Genomic DNA, 21,426 nt, shown 5'->3' with positions numbered 1-21,426 from the left:
TTTAGACATAATTAGAGGAATCATTGCTTTAAGTCCCATACAGGTTCCAACAATGGGCCATTTCTTCACTTGTACTGAAAAAGCTTGTCATCCAATTGATGTGGTTCCATCAAGCTTGAAATTGAAATGGTGGTGTGCCTTCTCAAACATTGTTACATCTGAGGCATGTCACTCTTGTTAAGCTATTGTAATTATTAATTTTGTGACTACCATTTTGAGTTATTCTCATAGCTATTCATTAGCTCTATTGTTTGTTTAATATTTTCATTAACAGTCAATCTTTGTCAGTAGACATGATCATAGCCTAGAAATGTCCAAATCTCCAAGCAGACAATCTACATTGATTTATCTCTTCAGAATCTTATTTGCCTTACTTAAGTTTAGTTTTTAGTTTCTAATTAGATGAACTATAAATGTCCCATGAGCTGGAGACTGAATATCAACAAAGAGAGCTGATTTCAGCACTATGGCACTGGACTATCTACACTAGTAGAGCACTAGTTTTCTAGTGATACCAGGAGTTGAACACAAAAAAATTCATGTAAAAAAAATTACTATTCACAAACTATTTGAGGAGATGGCTTGAAAGCACTTCACTCAGAACGTTTTTAAAGAAATATAAGTCAAAATCTAAAGAGAAATATTGTACATATTTTTATTAGATCAATATCCACATCATAAAGAATGAATTCTGCTTACAAAAAAAAAAAAGGATAACATGATCTAATGAAAAACAATTTTGTTATTTACATAAACAAGAAAATAATTACATAATCAGGAAAATATTTTTCCATATATTTGTCTTGGCAGTAACAAATACAACTGAAGTGAAGAGGACTGCTAGTTTATTTTAAAACAAAAGTTAAAAGCTATTGTTTTAAATTAGCTTTAATGAACACAGTGTGAATGGTTAGACTCAAAAGTTAGTCATCCTCAGCTGATTCTTTTACCTTCTTTTTCTTTTTTTTCTTCTGTTTTTGTTCTGTTGGTTCATCAGCATCTACAGTTTGAAAAAAAAAAAATATTCTTTAACATTTTCTATTAATGTAACAATTACAATTATATTAAAATAGACCCATTTGTGTAGACAAAGACAATTTTAGAAGATTATGAAGGTTTATAATTCATTCATGAATTATTTGAATTGAAAACTCCCCTAAAAGTTGGAGGTAAAGTTTCCACACTTTAAAGGTCTTAAAGAACCATTAGACTAGTATTAGCCCCTTTAATCATATTTAATAATAATAATGGAACTGATCATACATAAAAACAAAAAAAATTTAAACTAAAAATATGACATTTTAAAACGATGTTATTGTGGTAAAACATTATGATGTAATCAAGACTAAATGCATCATAAAGTTTTAGTTTTTAGTTTCTAATTAGATGAACTATAAATGTCCCATAAGCTGGAGACTGAATATCAACAAAGAGAGCTGATTTCAGCACTATGGCTCTGGAGTTCCTGTCAGGTACTGGAAACAAGTGCAGGCAACCAAGAGACAACAATAAGACACCATCATCTCCTGGCCACACATCAAACACAACATTTTGTGCACAGTTAAGTTTCAAATACCATTATCACACCAATAAAATCAGGATAGTCATAAATAACTATTTGTTGGATTCCCACTAAAGGTCTATGGCTGAAGAGCCAAGCTTTTTCCTTTGGCCACCAAAACACACTATTTAGACAGTAATCGCAAATATTTAACACTAATACAATGATTGTCTATAGCTACAAAGATGATTGTATTCATAATTGTATCAAGCTCTGTTGTTTAAAAAAAAAAAAGCGTAAACGATCATGTATTAGTAAAAGAGCTAGGTTTAATGATGATGTAGTAAGTAGCAGATCTACAACAACTCAAAGTCTGGGCATGGAGACACAGGATAGATCAGAATGGAGAGATAAGCTAAAGCAAGCCAGGGCCTTTCATGGGCTGGATGGATGTCTAGTTTTAAATATTTTACTAATATTAGGGATTCTGAGTTAGGATAATTTACATAAGTCTCTAACACAGAAAACCAAAGTTTAATCATATTTTATTTCATTCCATAAATATACAAATTTGTTCTTTTCAAATGAGTTTATACATTAATGCTTTTTTTAACATATCGTCCAAATGGTACATCAACAAGATAATAGGGAAACTCTTATATGAGCAAAAGAATGAAAGGGGAAATGCAAAGTCTAGAAACTATTTTATTTCACACATTATATCAGAGCACATTACAATGGAAATACATTTCTAGTATTCTACTTAATTCAGACCTGCCTACCTAAAAAAGTCAAAATGTGTAACACTGAGGTTCAAAATGTGGATTTTGGGACCTCAATGTGGAACACACGCGCGAACGACTTTTTTCTTTAAACAATATAAACCGAAATGATATTAAAATTAATATTTAAAAAAAAAATGCTTACCTTTATATACAATTTTCACATCCAGATCTATATTAATTATTTACAATTATATTTGATTAGTCTCTAATTATCTTTTTGGAGAGATTTCATATAGACTGTTTTCAAATCTCTCAACTCAACATCAGTATATTTTCTATCCAATGCATTTTCTGGCCTTGATTTGGCTATAAGCAATGCTTCCAAAGTGTCATTACTGAGGCTACTTCTGGCATCAGTCTTATTTTTTCTCACAATTGAGAAAATGCGTTCACAGTGAGCAGATGAATGAGGAATAGTCAGAACTGACATCATCATTTGTGGCAGAAGTTTAAATATTTTCTCATTATGTTCTTTTAATTCTGCTATTGCTGACCATGCTGAATCTTGTCTATCTCTTACACAGCTTGTTATATCAGTTATTAAGTAGGTTGCATACTCCAGTTTGATGTCAGCTACTGTTGCATTATTTGGCACTATGGAAGGAAATTTTTCTGCAAAGTAATCAATGGCTGAAGTTTTCCCATCAGCTACATCATGTAAGGATGTATCTACAATTTCAGCATGTTTTAATAGCTCATGTTGAAGTGGAAGCTTATTTGTGAGATATTTAACAGAAGTTACATAAAACTGTTTCACTGCTTCAAAAAATTCTTGCAGACGTTCCTGTCTAAGGTGAACCTCTTCTTTTCTCTTGATAAAGTCACTTGCTGACTGACCTAAGTGAATTTCTGAGGAGTCTTTAATGTTTGTTGCTACATCAATATTCACCTCCAGTACATCTTTGTTCACCATGGCAGATGGTTTGACAAAACGAATGAGCAAGGATTTGATCAGTTTTTCAAGCCTTCTTCTTAGAACATGAACCATTGGAGAAGCACTTTGCAATTCAGTGTTGATGACATCAAATGGTTGAAGAGCATCAACCAGAAAATGACAAATCAGCCGGTTGGTAGGTGAAGAGAAAATTTTTCTTAAGCTATCTGCCTTTTGCTTTTCACAAACTGATTTTGCATGTTTTTCTTGACATTTTAAAAAATCTAGTAAAGGCTCCCAATTTTCTAGAAGTCTTGGTAAACACCTCTTAATACTCAGCCACCTGGTACTGACATGCTTCAAAAGCTTTGAGTTTGTAATTTCATGCAAATTCTGAATTTGTTTAAAGTTGCTTTGTCTGACACAGCTTCTTTTAAAATAATAAAAAACATTGATCAAAAGTTGGTCAACACTGAATGGAAAGCTTGATGCACCCTTTTCTGCTGCAATGTGTATCAAATGACAGACACAGCCAGAAAAAAAAGTATTAGGATTTCTTTTCAAAATATATCCATATACTCCTTTCTCTTTTCCAGACATTACTGGAGCATTGTCTGCACCAAGAGAAATACAATGTTTCCATGGTACTGAGTGAGTTTTAAACTCATTGTCGATAAGGGTAAATATTGTCTCACCTGTTGCAGATGTCTCACATGCTGGCACTGAGAGAAGTTCAGACTCTATAACAGAAGATTCTGGATTTAGCACTCGAATAACTATTGGAAAAAGTTTATTGCTTCCAAAATCATTGCTTCCATCTGTGGAAATTGTAAAAGGAAACATCCGCATTCTTGCTGCAAGACTTGTTGTATTTTTTGCAGCTATCTCCTTTACAATGGCAGTTCCTTTAGATCTTCCGCATTGAAATTTCTGTGCCACGTCGCTATCTTTAAACATAAGTTTAAAAGCTTTCGTCAGTTTGTCGAGACATGCCAATGGTATGTTCATTTCTACTGCTAGATCTACTAGCATTACTTCAGATCTAATAACCTCATTGTCGATTTTGGAATCAGATTTACTGGCAAAAAAACTACTTATAGACTTTGACTCTTTCGCACAATTTGACAAATCAACATGTCTTTGGGTAGCAATGTGTCTATTTACGTCGAATTTCCCACTATGCTTTATGGAAAACTCACAATTACATAATTCACAATAAGCATTTGACTCACATGTTCGTCCCGCTTTTATAAAAGGAAACTCAACAGTATATTCCTTTCTGAAAAATTGTATACGTCTTTTTGTATTAGAAGGAGCAATGTTTTCAAAAGCTGCGCGCTTAGACATTCTCGATTCAAATGAACCGGAAAAACAATTGAAGGCTATTATAATCTTCATTGACTTTTAATTGTTTGGGATGGGCCATCAAGAACCAATCATTAGTTGACTTATGGTACCAAAATGTCACGCACAGCGTAGTGCGCTCTCTTCGCCAGATGGTGTTTTCACCCCCTCTTTTTGTTTTCCTAATTAGACGGCTTAGAGTGACCTTCAAGACCACTAGTAAGCTATCAAGAACCATTCAATAGTTGACCTATGGTACCAAAACGTCACACGCAGCGCAGCGAGCTCTCTTTGCCAGATAGATCTATGGCTTCACCCCACCTTTACTAATTATTTTTGTCCCCAATAGGACGGCTTAGCGTGACCTCAGTGACCGCTTGTAAGCTAGCTTAAAGAGGGAAAAAAAAAAGGATGCGAAATGCGTAACGCGACGGGTTAAAGTCGTATTTGCGTACTGGCGGTCATTTTTGGGAGATTTTGCGTAATGAATATGCATTTTGCGTAACGGTAGGCAGGTCTGTTAATTATACATAAATGTCCCATAAGCTGGAGACTGAATATCAACAAAGAGAGCTGATTTCAGCACTATGGCTCTGGAGTTCATGTAAGGTATTGGAAACAAGTGCAGGCAACCAAGAGACAACAATAAGACACCATCATCTCCTGGCCACACATCAAACACAAGAATTTGTGCACAGTTAAGTTTCAAATACCCAAATAGCATATCATTAAGTACAACAGAAATAAATAAGAAAAATACTATCAATGAGTGACAATAATGAGTCATAATTGACAGTAATAACCATTCTGAAAAGCATCATTATAAATAACACCAAGGCTAAAAGTCTTACCCTGTGATTCTGGTGCCTCACTTTCTGCTGCTTCAGAATGCCTCTTCTTCTTCTTCTTTTTCTTGGGTGACTCTTCTTCTTCTTCTTGCTTTATTTCCTCAGTTTCAACAGCTTCTAATTTGATTTTTTTGCTGACAGGAGATTTGGTGTCTAAATCCTCTGCTTTTCTCTTGGCAGCACTTGGAATTGTGGAATCTACAGCGGGATTAAAAACCTTCACATCACTGAAAGAGAAAATGGTGGGATTAAATACAGTGATGTTTTAATCTATAAAGAAAATACTTCTACCATGGTTGTAATAAATCTACAAATAGTATGCATTGGATAGTCAAGTTTAAATACTGAGACTTTGACACACAGCTGAATTTGTTAACTCAAGATTATTTAGATGATTCTACAGAATAAATTATATGAAAATATAGAAGAAAATATACTACTGCCCAAACCAACAAACAAGATGCCTACCCAACAAAAACCAAACTAAATAAAAAAGGAGTATGTGCTTTTACACAAACTCATCAGGGGCTCAAATTTACATTGCATTCATAGTTGAGGATGATTTAGATTCCATACTATTACTGATTTGGACTGGAACCAGACCTGCAGACATGCCTACCCCCAAGACCCAGAATGTGGAACACTCAGGTTGAAAATGTGGAATTTTGGGCCCCAATGTGGAACATATGCGCGTTTACGTTTGTCAGCCATACTGTATGCAATATAAATAAAACTTCAATTATATTACTTTAATAACAATACTAGTTTGCTTCTTATAAATTAGATGTAAATGTATTCTAATGACCTAGAGTCTAGACTCAAATGTTACTATCTATTTTTATTTGTTTCTACTAGATCTAAATCTAATGACTAGATCTAGATTATTCTAGATCTACTTGATTATCTATCCTTTTCTAGGGCTCTACTCTTGTCAATCTAGATGCTGTCTCTAGTTCTAGATCTAAAATGTATATACGTAATTTAAGAGTCTACTAGGTTACTTGTCTAGATCTACATCTAATAAGTCCTCTAAGTCCTAAGTCTAAGAACACAGATTATAATAATTATATTATAGTTATAGATCTAAATATTTATGTCTAGATCTATAGACTTATTGAGAACTAAATTTATTACATAATGTGCAATAATGATACATATAAATGATATAGAATCTGGAGATCTATCCCCTTCTAAGTCTATTTCTAGATAGATCTAGATTTAGTATTGACATATAGTTATCTAGATTCTAGTCTAAGTGCTAGTCCTACTTCTAAAAAAAGTCACTATGTAAATAAATTAAAAATGTAATTATTTTAATTAGTAGATCTAGACCTCTATACTGAGTCACTCTGTCTATAGCCTTATTTAGGCCTTAGCCATACTATGTCTAAGTTAATTAATTACATTTAGAATCTACCGTCTAGATCTAGATCTTTAATAACGTATTTTGTTAAAAATCTTTTTCTTAGATTTTACTTAGAAACCAGTTCAGTTGTGTTACTCAGATCTAGATCTATACTATATCTAATCTATATCTAGTTAGAATAGACTAAAAATAGATCTAGTCATCTAGTCGGTATACTAGACTAGATCTAGTACTAGTAGTAGAGCCATTGTCGGGAAAAGAAAGGGATTTAAATGGAAAATTTGGCTTATTAGCACTTACTAGATTCTAAGATTAGATCTAGACTAGTATCTAGACTTCTCTAGACCTAGACTACTAGATCAGTAGATCTAGCTCAACCATATCTTCGTAAATTTAGGACTCGCCGGGTCCGAGAGATAAAATGTAAACAATAAACACAGACCTATATATATTTTAGTTTGCATTCAGTATTTTCATTTCGCACTATTAATAAATAATGAAAAAACGGCGATTTTTTTTTTTTTGTGTCGGAATTCAGACTTGACGGAACAAAAAATCGTGAATGCGGAACGGCGGAACATGTGAGCTTTTTTTATGATTTTGCGGGACGGTTCCGCATAATGCGGGACTGTAGGCATGTCTGGACCTGCCTACCAAAAAAAGTCCAAATGCGTAACACTTACGGTCAAAATGCGTATTTTGGCACCAGAATGCGTAACACTTACGTGATCCTTTATTTTGTCATATATATATATATATATATATATATTATAATATATAATATTAGATGTCATGATTCATGATTATATCTACAATCTAAATCTAGATCAATAGAGATGATATCTAGACTAGATCTGGATCTATGTCTATATAATGAATATAATCTACTCTAGATCTGGGCTCAAAAGTGTTACCGATGCCGTGGATCCGCTAGATCCAAACTTTCGTAGGCCTACCTTCATACTTGATCTATTCTATACTAAGACTAAGAATCTAGTCTAGATCTAGACTAGATGGTAGTAGATGTTATCGATCTAGATCTAGTCAATCTAAATTCTAAATCATACTAGATCTAGATCTATAACTAGTTTGTAGGGTAATGTAGAGAATCATAACGTAATGACTAGCTAGACTCAAGCTAGATCTATTCCTGTATAACAAGTTATCTAGATTCTAGATCTAGAATCCAGATCTAGACTAGATATCTACAATGTCACTCAATGTGTTTTGAATCGATAGCTCTTCGATTTTTTTTCTATACAAATGAATACGAGAATCAGGAATGCACCAACATAATTAATTTCTACTCATGAACTTACAAAAAAAAAAAGTCACGTTGGTGTATCAGCTAACTGACGGTACCAACCTGGTACCAGCCCGCCACTCCCTCACTCACACGTTCTTCGTTTCTAGACATCTAATTGCTATTAAGTACCAATCAACGTATAGATCTGGGCACATTGTGTTCACCCCACCTTTTCTGTTTCGCCCCTCTCCCCACACGTGGGCTTAGCGTGACCTCCGTGACCGCTTGTAAGCTAGTCTAGAGAGGAGAAAAAAAAAGCATACGAAATGCGTAACGCGACGGGTTAAATGCGTATTTGCGTACTGGCGGTCATTTTTGGGAGATTTTGCATAACGAATACGCATTTTGCGTAACGGTAGGCAGGTCTGCTGGAACCCACAGCAAAATTGAAAGACTGGATGCAAACAGAGGAGACCAGTAGACCAAGACACAAAGACTGTAGGATGGACATGGACCCAACCGAGAGGAATCACCCAAAACAAATCTGATGACCAACTACTGTTGCAGCCTTAGCTCCACTGGGAGACAACAAGTCAAGCCACTATTACTAATTCACTTAAACTGCCTCTTAAATATATTTTTTTAGAATCACACAACTCACCTAACATTAGTATATTTTTCTTGCTTAATTTGAAATTTCCCTGTACCACTTATCCTACGAGCCTGAAAAACAACAGTAGAATATTTTACAACACATGAAAACACATGAAAATGAAAAAGCTGACTTTAAATGACATTAAATAACTTACAGCTTTTTCATCTAAGCTCCTGACTCTGCTTTCTATTTTGGCACGCTGTTCTAGACCAAGGGTACTGTCACTAGTTTCACTCAGAGCATCAACACGAATAGCAAGTGAGGCTTTGGCAGATAACATTCTTGACAACTACAAGGAATGAATAATAAACATGTTGAGTTTAACATTTGTTTTTTGTTATTAGTGATAAATCTAATGTGAAAATTTTTTTAGGGGATTTCAAACAAGGTTGTCTTACCTTTCCTTTATTTTTAGGCTGTGCACTTCCCACAATGGAAGCATGGTAAATAAGACCGTACTTAGGAGTGTCATGCTTTGTCTTTAAAGCTCGAAATAGAGCTTTTTCTGCTCCGAGAATTTGAACAGTGGACGCTGGATGTTTGGCCAAATTTAATAAAGACCCTGTAAGATAGTATTAAGTCAATTAAATGTACACATCATATAAATAGATATAAACATTCCAAACACAAAATAAAGAAATGGACAAAGCACATCTGCTTCAGAGGTAGTGACGAATTGAGAATTCCTCATAACAATGTTCAGTGAAATGAATAGATTTCCATCATTAGCAGATGTATAGAATGTCCACATACATTATTGATTTTATAATTGCAAATTATCTAGGATTTTACTATCAAAAATAAAACTTCATGCATAACTTTGAAAGAGAACAAAATATTTCTAACTGTTACAATAGAATGGTTCATAATAAAGCTATTGACTTCTGTATACAGGAGTCTCAAGTACAAATCCTGGTGAAGACTTGAGATTTTGAGCATGAGGATTCTTAAGATAATGTTACTGGTCATAATGCCATTAACAATCAGGCATAGAAACAGATGAAGTTGATACCAACTGCAGCCAATATTACAATGTCTTCTTAAATAACATTTATCTTTACAGCAATTCAACTTATGTTATATCATAAATTATCAATACATTATTTAAAGGTGAGTAAATTTGTTTAAACGTTTTCAATGAGGAAAAAAAAAAAAAGACAAAACAAAGATTTGACCCAAACAACTAAAGATGAACATTTCTTCCCTAAATCATCTGTTTCAGAGGTAGTGACGAATAAATTAATCTTCAAAGCTAAAAGCTCAGTGAGAGAATATGTTTCCATCATCAACAGATGATTTCTAATCTAGATCCCCACCAATAGTGTATAGAAATAAATACAAATTAATCCCGAGTTAGTGAAATTACAAAGTAAACCAATGAAAATGTAATTACCAGCATGAGCTATTAATCTAGCCCCAACAAGCTCTCCAACCAGAATAGTCAAGTTAGGGGCCACCATAGACATCCTTTCTTTCAAGTAGCTGTAGAGTTCATCTCTTGTTTTAGACATTTCAATCACCTGAGACAAAAAGAAACCTCAAGAGGTAGTTTCAAGAAATACATTTAGAAAATGCTTTCATATCTAATCAAGGCATCTCTCATATAATAAGTTGTCCTCAGCAACAAATATAGGTCCACTACTTTTAAATAAATTAATCATTGAGAGCCATTATATTACATTACAAATCAATATCATTTTAAAAAATTTTACAATATCTAAATTGTTCTTCCTATTATAAAGACAAACCTGTTCGCACAGACTTTTTATGTTAAATATATCTTCTTCTGAGATTTCTGTACCCATGGATATTTCTGCCGCCCATTTTAACTCTGTTTCTAGATTTTCAGGAAGTATCTCAGAAAAGTCCATTTTGGATGCATGTGTGCGGTCACCTGTAAATTATAGTATTAAATCAAGTTTTTATATTTTTTTTTTATTAGATTAACAGTCTCCAACTTTAATGTTATATTTATTAAAAAAAACAAAAAACTATTTACCCATTTCTTTGACAACTCGAGCATAAACCAAATTGTCTGTAATTATTTTAGTTAACTCAGGGAAATGCCATCCATACCACTCTCTGAGTCTCATAATGTAATTGTTTAATTCTTTATCCACATCATCAAGTAGAGCTGACGACGAGAAAAAAAAATAAAAAAATATAAGTAACAAGTTTTTCAAAGACAAAAAAAAAAGTTATCTGCATAACATAATTTCTCACAATCAACCAAATATTTTAAACTAATACATAACTATAACTTACAAACTGCTTGAACAATCATAGTATCAACTTTGTCTGGGCTAAACTTAAGACGATATCTTCCTAAACTGTAATAAAAAAAAATTGAAAGCAACTATAGCCTTATCATTTTTTATCTCAACAAACATAGAATATTAAATTATTAATAAGTAGAGCATAAAAAATGCATCCTTCCCCATACCTGTGTGCTAAACCAAGAGACATCTGTGCCAAGTGACTTGACTCCATTATTGGAGAAATGAAGCTATCAAGTTGGGATCGAATGTTTCTCATGAGTTCTTGAATGGCTGAATTTGTCACACAATTCAAGTCAAATTTTTTCTGTAAAGGACATATTTTGTTTAAACAGGATAATAGATTCACTTATTATTCTAGCTACAGATAAAGATAAATGTGTGCTTCAGAGGTAGTGACGAATGTTAAGATACTATCATTTAACATCAGTAGCTATCTTTAAGTTTCCAGCATTAGCATAGAGATTAGTCACTTACAAAATATTTCTTGTATGACTTTAACCCTACAATATTTTTCTTGTAAAAAAAAAAATAGGTTAGCAACCTTCAGAAGCTTTCCAAGCTTTGCATCAGCAACTGCAAGTTCAGACTCAGCATCTTTCAGAATATGTTTCTTAAGAATGTGTTTCAAATTTTTGCTGACTTTTTCATTCTCCACTGTTAGATTTGCTATATGTAAAAGAAGGTAAAAAATATTATTAGAAGCCTTTAACTTCTAGAACAGACTTAACAGTAAAAGGAAGTAAGATTAAAATGCATATAATTATGCTGATTGAAATAATATTTTTAAATGTTCAAGTACCTGCTACAGCCTCATTTATGTTCTGAAACTTCTCAAAATGCTTGAGTTTTAAACTGAAATTAATCAAAGGCAGAGGTACTTTTTACTTAACTAGTTAGAAGAAAGTAATGTTGTTTTAATATTTACTATGAATCCAAATTTTTACAATTGCACAGACGTAATTAATTTTAAAAATATTAAAAAAAACATGAACCTTGTATAGCTATATTGTGCTTAAACATAAATGTAGAAGAAGGTTAAACTTAAAATTTAGTTATTCTTTGATCTTACATCTTAGAGGCTTTGCCGGGGGTCTCAAAATCTTGATAAATGTTATCAATATTTGCAAGTTTAGACTCATCCAGCAGCTGAAATATTTGAGTAGCAAAAAGATGAATGATTAATGTGTTGTAAAGACAAACTTACTAACCAAGCTACTATTTTTCAAAATTGATAGATTCAATGGAATCCCCAATAAATGTGCTAAGAAGGAAAGTTATATAGGCCTCCCTATCATTGTCAAGCTAGGAGTAGGTCTAAAGTCTAAATCGTTCTACAGTTTCCATCATGATTTTCTCCAGAACAGATATATGTTAAAAAGAGCTGACAAGAGAGAATTTTCTTTTCTATGTGAAACCATTGTCAAATAATGCGCAGTCAAAGTCAAACTTTGAATTTTAGGTGTTTGGATAGCATAAATTACTCTAGTTAGTTATAGTTACTATTGGAGGGGTAACTAGGCGTAATAACTCTATAATATCTGGAATCTATTATATCTAGATAATTAGATTTTGCTAGTCAAAATCTTCTTTAGTTTAAGGAGAATAAGGATGACTACTTATATTAGTACCCCTAACTGGCCATAACCTATATTTGTTATTATATTTAAGGTCAGAGAGGCCATGTGTCTTCATTTAATCCAAACAATTTATTTCACACTTTGATTCCAAACAACAAAATTTATTCCAAACAGTCTCTATGTTTTGGCATCAATAAACTCAGATTTTAATTTTATATTACTATTAACTAAATTTAAAGATCATTCAACAGAAATCCTATAGATGTTTTCAAATTATGAATAAATTTTCGATAAAAACGAACCCAAAAAAATAAAAATTTGAACACACTTATTCTACCATAATTAGGTCACTAGGATTGTGACTTCTACACTGACTTTAAGACTTGTTTTTATGTTTGCATGATTAAATTTAATTAAATTTTTGAGATTTTTTTTCATTCATTCAATAAATTTCTAATATTAATACAGATGATGAGATGATCTCTAGTAGTATAGTATAGGTGCCTAGGATGATCTAAATAGCTGAATCCTCTTACTATAAATACAATAAATATAATCTAGATTCATTCTAGATCTATCTAGTAGAAAGTAGGTCTAGATTAGTCTAGAACTAAGCATTTATTATTTAACTTCATTCAATGACAATGTATCAAGCTCACTCTAAACATTTGCTCATTTATTCATTTAATTCTCTATAAAAAAAAAAAACAACCACAAACAAACAAATAAATCCAAAGCAACATGTTTTTCAAAATAAGAAGATCATTAATTAACATATAACATTGAGTCTCATTGACTCGATGTCCAAAACTGGTTGTTCAGAATAAATTTTGAAATTGTAATTTAATATAAAGTTTATAAACACCCTATTTAATTATTTAATTTTGTTACAGTTTAATTTTGTATGAAATCCAATAACGTAGCCTATGATGAATCAAATAAATCTGCTCCAAAAATGGCAAAAACAAATAAATTTTGGTGGGCTCATTAGTAAAAGTAAAGACATCTAAATCTAAATTAGCTAGATTCTAGATCTCAATCATACTCAACTCTAGATCTATGTCTATAGCACTATACACGACTATATGATTATGATTATATATACTAATTAGTAATTATAAATTATAGTAATAGTAAATGATTTACTAGATCTACTAGTAGATCTAGAATCTAGATTCTAGAGTCTAAATCTTGTTGTAGATTAGAGTTTAGAGTAGTGAGTAGATCTTTAGAATAATAGTAAAAAAAAAACACTAGATCTACTGAATCTAGATCTCATCTAGTATGATCTAGAATAATCTAGATCTCATCTATAGTAGCTTCTTATATTTTGGACACCCCATCAAATTCTCCTTCAATGAACGGGTCGCTTTTTTTGTTTGTAATTCATTTGTTTTTATGTTTGGAGCAAAAATCAACGTTTCAGGACTGCGCATGTCCAATTTTAGATAAGTTGCGGTAATTTTGTTCCGTTTTTCCAAAGCAGATGGCAGTTTTTTAGATTCTCGGTAACCATGTATGTAAAGCTGTTGTTTTAACCTCCCCCGGCAATTCATACCCATATAAGGGATGAAGGCTATATTATGAGCCTGTTTGATTGTAGGCTGATGGGCATATCAAAATAAGCTTCCAAACATCTTTAGAAAGACAAGTCAATCACATTTATACCGTTAGCTGCTAAATAAAATTTAATAAGGGGGTGTACAACGAATAATAATGAATTCAGCTCATTCTCCTTCATTGGACACAGCAAAATCGTAATAAGAAATATTATTGGGATTAATAAATCTATGATTTTTTCAATGAATAAGCTTGACCTAGATCGAGATGTCTATAATATATAATTTATGAATGAAAGAAAAAGTGCGGGCTGCTAATTTGAAGCCAGAGACCATGCCCACTGCAGGTGATCACTCCAGATGAGCTGGCAGTGAGGAGAAGTATACACTCAGCTTGTAGTGTCACAAACTATCCAACAGGCAGTGGAGGGAAGGGGGAGAGAGTCATGAAAAGAATTATAAGCATCTATGGGAGGGAGGGGGGTGTTAATGTGTCACAAAACGAACATCCAACTTATGAAAACAAGAAGAGGGTCCTTGGATGGCAATTAAAAGAAAGACAGAGGAAATTCATGTAGCCAATGTAGCCTAGTTGAAAATATCATGTTTATTAAATTAGAATAATTAATTTATAGATATATAATCTATATAGACTATAGATTTATTTCTGTCTGTTTCTACACATTGATTACATAGGTCATAGGTATATAAATAATAAACGATATATATATATATATAGTAATATATTCTATATATAGAGTTAGAGAGAGAGTATATGAGGAAATAGACTATAAATACATATTGCAAACGAAGTGCCTATCCCCAACCAGTTGGGAATAGGCTTCAACCCTATTCCCAACCGGATGGATGGGTCAAATAAGGTCAAACCCTATTTACAGTCAGTTGACTTCCGGTCTATCCCCAGTATAGACTTCCTGCCAATCCCCCCTGTTGACCGGAAGTGTTGCTATATAAAAGGCCAGCGTAAACGTGACCATGGCATTTTATATAGTAATCAATTATCCTCTGGTCACTTTCACTATCATTTATTTAAAAAAAAACATGGAAGGAAAATCATTCACAAATTTTACTGAATTCAAGGAATTTATCAAGAAGCATGAAGAGGAACAGCATGTTTTGTTTGTTACTAGTGGTTCTAAAAAGGTATGTTGTTGATTTTACTTTTACAATTCAATATAGTATAATATAGACTGTAATACTACTATAATAGATCGTTAGATTCTTATTTATTTCATTTAAGCTTAGCTTTTTATTTCTTTTCATTTATTTTATTTTGTGCTGGTTAGTGTTACTAGTGTAGTACGTTTTTGTTTCTTTTTTTAAAGTAATGTCTGTTCTGTATTATTATAAGATAATAGATAAAATAATAAATAATAATTACATGTAAAGTAGCTTGTAATTTTGAATGAAAATAACGTAGTCCTAGTTGGAAATAAATATAGAGAGATTTATTTTAAACTTTCTCCATTTATTAAAAAGAAACTTTTATTAATTTCTTTATACACAAAGAAGTTAAGTTTAGAATGTTATATATTTTTTTCCGTTTACAGCTGTTAAATTTAATTACACTTAAAAAAAGAGAATGAATTTTCCCTACACACAATTTATAAGTGCTAAATTTTATTATTTTTTTAGCTTATCAATGGACATCCAGCAAAAGAATCCATACAGTATGAGTGGCTAAAATTAGTATGCAAACAAGGGAGAGCCACAAAACCAACATCGAGTAAAGGCATCCGGCCGAATCAAAGGTATTTATTTCAATATTTCTGAACAATGGAAAAAATATTGTGGTATTACAGAAGATGTGTAGTTGGGGTATAGTGGCCAAGTGTTGAGTGAAGTGCTGTCCACCCTAGTTAACCATCGGCCATAGAAATAGATGCCCTTTACAACATCTGCCTTATTAGATCCCAAAGTCTGAAAGGGGTAATTTACTTTTATTTACAATGCAATAGTTGATACTAAAGATACAGTAGCCAGTTTTATAATATCAGTGCAATTGTATTATTGAAACACCCCTCCCCCCTTTCTCCCATCTCTCAAATCAAAATAATAAGTAGAGTGATGAAAAAAAAATATGTATAATATTGTTATTATATTTTTTTTTGTAGGTCATGGAAACATGATTGTGGTGCAGTGATACGTGCTGTGATAAGGCATTCAGATGTTACTGGCTACCAGTTTGTCATCACAAAGGCAATATTGTCACATGAGAATCACCCCACAGATCATTTGGTAAGTTATTAAAAAGCACATTTACTCCTAACAATTATCTCTCATGAATTTTCAACTGTCAATATCAATTTCCAATAGCTATATATATACAATTTATTATTTTCAGACTGCACTTGTGTATCCTGAAAATAGAAGAATAAAGCCTGATGAAACCGTGGATCTGATGGTTGGCACCAAAATACCGCAGTCAGAATTGCGACAAATCATCTCGCAGAAACAGAACAAATGTGTTCTTGGAAAGGATGTGGAAAACTACAGGAGAAAACTGAAAGACCCCTGCACTGACAGTGAAGGAGTATGGGGGAACAACATTTTTTAGTAAAGCTTGAACAGTTAAAGACATTTATTTATCATATCAGGGCCAATAAGGAATTTGTTATTACTAATGTGTCTGAGGCCTTAGCTGAAACAAATATTAGTTTGAATGGTGGGTGTGTTGATGCAGAGTTTCTTCCAATTGCCTCAACTTCTCAGGCCTTAGCTGAAACAAATATTAGTTTGAATGGTGGGTGTGTTGATGCAGAGTTTCTTCCAATTGCCTCAACTTCTCAGGCCTTGGCTGAAACAAATGTTAGTTTGAATGGTGAGTGTGTTGGTGAAGAGTTTGTTCCAATTAATCGTGCTCAACCCTTTGTGGTTCATAATAGTGAAAACAATCTGTCTGGTAGTGATATTGTTGACTCATCTAAAGTTACAACTGATACATTTAGTAATGTAATGTTGAAAAAAGTAAAAACTAAAGGAAGACCTAATAATAAACAACACTTCACAAAGAAAAAAAGACTAGGTTTCCCTTACAGCTCGGTTAGTAAAAAACTTAAAATTGTTAGCAGTACTGAAAAAGAAGTGGTAGGTAATGTTAAATGTTCCAGTGCAAATGATGTGAATGTTTTGGTTGATAAGCATGTTGAATGTTTAGAAAACAAACGTAATGGTGATGAATGTGCTGAATGTGGACTGGAAGAGGTTTCAAAAGAGAATTGTATAGATGGGAAGTTGATGAACTGGATTGGTTGTATGGTGTGTGATAGGTGGTTTCATGAGTTCTGTTTATCAAGTAATATTTCTGTAGATTCATTTATTTGTAAATTTTGCAATTAAAATGTTAGAAGTGTTTTAATACATATTAACATTTAAGTCTATTTGTTAATTTAACTTTCACTTCATAAGACCTATCTTGAGCATTAAAAGTGTAATATAATTCTACCTTTAATATATAGATGTACTATTGTATCAGTAATACTACCATTCAATAATGTGCTATTTACTCACCATATATTTGTTATAATGCACTTTTTTTATCAAACACATATTAAATTGCTTACACAAGTTTATATATTAAATATTGACTTTGATATTGTTTAGCTGAGTATATGTGTAATATATTTTTAGCTGTAACAATTAAATGTAATTTTGTAGATATTTTTTCTATTATTTTACCAGTTTTATTTATCAATTCTTTTTGATGCATATTACATTGTTTACATGTATACTTATATACTGACTGAAAATGTTATGTATTATTATATGTTATATATTTCTAGCAGTGATAGTCGAACATAAAATTTCTTCTATTACTTGCTTTAATAAATTATGTCATACATATGACCAAAAAAACAAAAAAAGTCTTTGTTGATTGTGTTGTGCTATTCATGTAGGAGAATTAAGGGATGCACTTTTTAAGTGTCTTAAATTCTCTACATCATTACAGAATGTTACTATTATTAGGCTTAACCACAGATGATGATATCAACCCTTTTTTCTTGTGGGATGGTTACTATAACTGAACATGTCTTTTTTTTTGTGGTGGGTGGAGGGGCTGTAAGAGAAAATTTTAAGCATTATAATTTATTGATATAAAAAAAACAACATAAATGACATAGAAAAATGTAAATTAACAAAGTAATGTGTATGTTTTCTATTTTATAATATTTCAAACCTAGAAATCATACAAGTATATTACTGACATCAAATGAGAGAGAAATATTTATTTATTGAAATGGTGCTAAGATTGGTTGGACAATGATCATAGGTATAGAACATGATCCATTGATTCTTATTGTGGTACTATCTCTCAAAGATATCCACTACTTCCGCCACAACTTGGCCTTAGATTATAACATCCTGTGTAGGTATATCCTACCCACCTGCCTCCCCTATTTCACCTTAGTGAGAACAATAAAGTTTGATATCCCCACCCTACATTGAATAGAATCAACATAAATGAAAAAACTCTCAGCTTTACAATATACCTAGCATTTTACTATGTGTTTACACATATGGTTACATTTCTCCTCACAGCTACACATGTTATTGCTTTGCAACAAACTTTAAACCCACCCTCACCCCAATTATATTTTTTTCTCTGCCTTGTTTTGATACCTCCTCTTTTTTATTATAGCCATCCTCAATGCACTAAACTTTATAATGAAGATGGGAGAGAAAACATTGAAAACACATGTCAAACATATCAAGAAGCAGTATATAGGCCTATAAAAAATATGTTGAATTGAGTGCTTAAAGTCAAAGCCAAGTCAAAAAATATATTATAATTATAGATAATGTGACCAGGAATGAAATGAAAACAGAAACAGTGAATTAATATATTTTATTTATTTTATAGCTATTACAAATATTCAGCTCAAAGATTTAACAACACTATGACCTAACAATTATATAATAAAATAACCTAAAAAGTATACATTGTTCCTTTAATTACATTAGGGAAAAATTAATCTAAGTTTAATAAATTGTAAAGATTTATCAATATCAAACCTATTCTATTATCTTCTTTTAAATCAATCACTTAAAAAAAAACAAACATTTAACTATAGGATTTGACCTAAACACAGTCGACTGGGAATAAGGTTTTGACCTAATTTGACCCTGTTGACTGTGAATAGGGTTTTGACCTTATTTGACCCATCCATCCGGTTGGGAATAGGGTTGAAGCCTATTCACAACTGGTTGGGAATAGGGTCCGCCTATTGCAAAAGTGAATCTACTTCTTATAATACAATTTAAAAAAATTAAGTAACCCAGATATAATTTATTAGCAATTACATAGTGGTGTACAATGACGGTGCTCACTGTCCAAGTGAGGAGAACGCCCAAAAACTGCGTTCAATATAGGAGCATGAAGTGACCCACTTTATTTTAAAATAAAATCTTGACTATGAGTGGCAATTCAAAGGAATACAGCTATTTTTATAGTCCTTTAGTTGCAGAATAAGAATCTGCTTTCAGTTTTTTTGTAAGTTAAACCTTCACCAAATAAAAAAATAAAATAAAAATTTGACCTAGTTCCCGTAAGTCGGTGTTCAGGTATAAGAATCTACTATACATCTAGTATGATCTAGAATCTAGTCACTAGTCTACTAGTTAGACTAGTACTAGTGGGTCACTAGTCAAGTGACTATCTCTAGAGACTCTAGACTCTAGTGACTAGTCTACTCTACTTCTAGACTCTAGTGACACTCTACTGAGTACTGCTACTAGATCTAGTCCTAGTCTCTAGTTGGTCACTAGCTTCGCTGCAGTCACACACTGCAGTGAGTTCGCAGATATTTTACACGCTGATTAGATCTAGAATAATATTCTAGAATCTACTAGTACTTATCTAGATCTCTAGTCTTTGACAATCATCAACAACAAGAACTGAGACTTAGATCTCACTTCTAAAGAACAACGTGAGTCGACTTGACTTGAAAACAAGCTTACACAGTTACACTCGTGACTCAACACTCAGCTACACTCACACTGGACAGTGACGGACAGTTTATTTAAAAATTTAATTTAGATCTACTGATCTAGATTAGTAAATTAATAAAAGATATTTTTATTTAATGGTAAATCTAGATAAACGTCTAGATCTATATTTAATGTAAATAATACAGGTTGCAGTAGAATTTACCTTAAATAAAGCATAGCCTGCTGCTGATTCAAACAAGACGAGCATTTTTAATATCAGAGCACGTTACGTTTACACCATAACCCTAGCATAAGCCACGTGCAGAATTAGGGAAGTGAGACAGGAAGTTTTATATATAAATCTAGTTTCATGGCACATGCGCAATAATGCCATTTACGACTAATTTTTGTACCGGCTTGTTAATATCTAGGTCTGATCCACTGGTCTGGCCTATATATATATTTAGATTTTGATTTAGAATTTGAGAGGCTCCGTAAAGCAGCGGTTCTCAACTTTTTAGCTCTAATACAATTTTTCACAATCGAGGCGGCAACCCCCTACCATAAACTTTTTTTCGTTCATTGGCTTAGATAAATGTGATTTAGCTAGTGTTAAATGTTCTTCACAACGTGATTAGATCTTCTCCATAGAAATGGCGTTAGGCCTACGACACATTCGATGGACAATAATTTCGGTTGTTGAAAAAGTATTCTGCAACAAGGAAGATGTGGTCCACAACAAATATTTTCGAATAACAATCATACACACAAAATACCAATAAAAAGCATGTATACGTTCAATGATGATACATTCACATAAAGTGTCATTCGTATCCCCTGGCTATATGTCCGTGTTTTTATATGTATATTTTTTATTCCCACTTTTTATTTTATTGAGACTTGACGATGACGATCCTCTCATAATTTATTTAATAATAATATAATATATATGATTTTCCAAACCGACGGCATTTAAAATATAAATGTATATTGACTATAGTAGGTATAAATATACTTGTTACAACATGTTAGACACACACACACACAAAATATATAGGCCTTTCGATGAAAAGTACCCCCCCCTCCCAAAAAAAAAATCAATTTTCCGCTTAGGCGACTCCTCGAAAATGGTCATTTGATCCCCAAAAGGGATCGCGAATCACAGGTTGATAACTCCTGCCGTAAAGCGGCTATCGTACGGTTTTGTATATAATACATAGATCTAGTTCTTGAAAACTAGAAGAGCATACGAAAATTTGATTTTCCCACATTCTGAAGCTTCTTTATGTCTTCTGAAACCATGTCATTTTTCTTTCTTTCTTAATGTTTTCATTTTTTTTTTTTGTTTAGTTTTTAGTTAGGTACAGGCTTAACATACAGTTTTGTTCATTAGCAAACAATGTAATGTGTGTGTGTGTGTGTATAGTGCAGTTCATAAATTAT

The 21,426-nt window shown here is 32.4% G+C and overlaps 1 protein-coding gene, 1 long non-coding RNA gene and 1 other non-coding gene across 3 annotated transcripts; 1 reads left to right on the top strand and 2 right to left on the bottom strand.

Moving 5' to 3' along the window:
* Window positions 1-637: 637 nt before the first annotated feature.
* LOC106076945 (nucleolar protein 58-like) lies at window positions 638-20,363 on the bottom strand. The gene is made up of 14 exons (XM_056014013.1): window positions 20,207-20,363; window positions 11,968-12,044; window positions 11,698-11,750; window positions 11,440-11,564; window positions 11,063-11,202; window positions 10,885-10,949; window positions 10,619-10,753; window positions 10,368-10,513; window positions 10,013-10,139; window positions 9,018-9,181; window positions 8,774-8,908; window positions 8,626-8,687; window positions 5,356-5,579; window positions 638-1,000 (listed from the first exon to the last, which is right to left on the bottom strand). The coding sequence occupies exons 1-14, from the start codon at window positions 20,249-20,251 to the stop codon at window positions 924-926; spliced, it is 1,575 nt and encodes a 524-aa protein (XP_055869988.1). The 5' UTR covers window positions 20,252-20,363; the 3' UTR covers window positions 638-923.
* On the bottom strand, window positions 9,826-9,918 carry LOC129923530 (small nucleolar RNA SNORD70). Its single transcript, XR_008775498.1, has one exon. It is a non-coding gene; the product is annotated as a small nucleolar RNA SNORD70 (small nucleolar RNA).
* LOC129923377 (uncharacterized) lies at window positions 15,416-16,585 on the top strand. Its single transcript, XR_008775341.1, has 3 exons — window positions 15,416-15,806; window positions 16,170-16,293; window positions 16,400-16,585. It is a non-coding gene; the product is annotated as an uncharacterized LOC129923377 (long non-coding RNA).
* Window positions 20,364-21,426: the final 1,063 nt, after the last annotated feature.

The sequence above is a fragment of the Biomphalaria glabrata genome, chromosome 16, assembly GCF_947242115.1.
Source record: "Biomphalaria glabrata chromosome 16, xgBioGlab47.1, whole genome shotgun sequence".
Lineage (NCBI taxonomy): Eukaryota > Metazoa > Mollusca > Gastropoda > Planorbidae > Biomphalaria > Biomphalaria glabrata.
The sequence above is the reverse complement of the archived record's forward strand: the minus strand, read 5'-3'. Positions and strand labels throughout refer to the sequence as shown.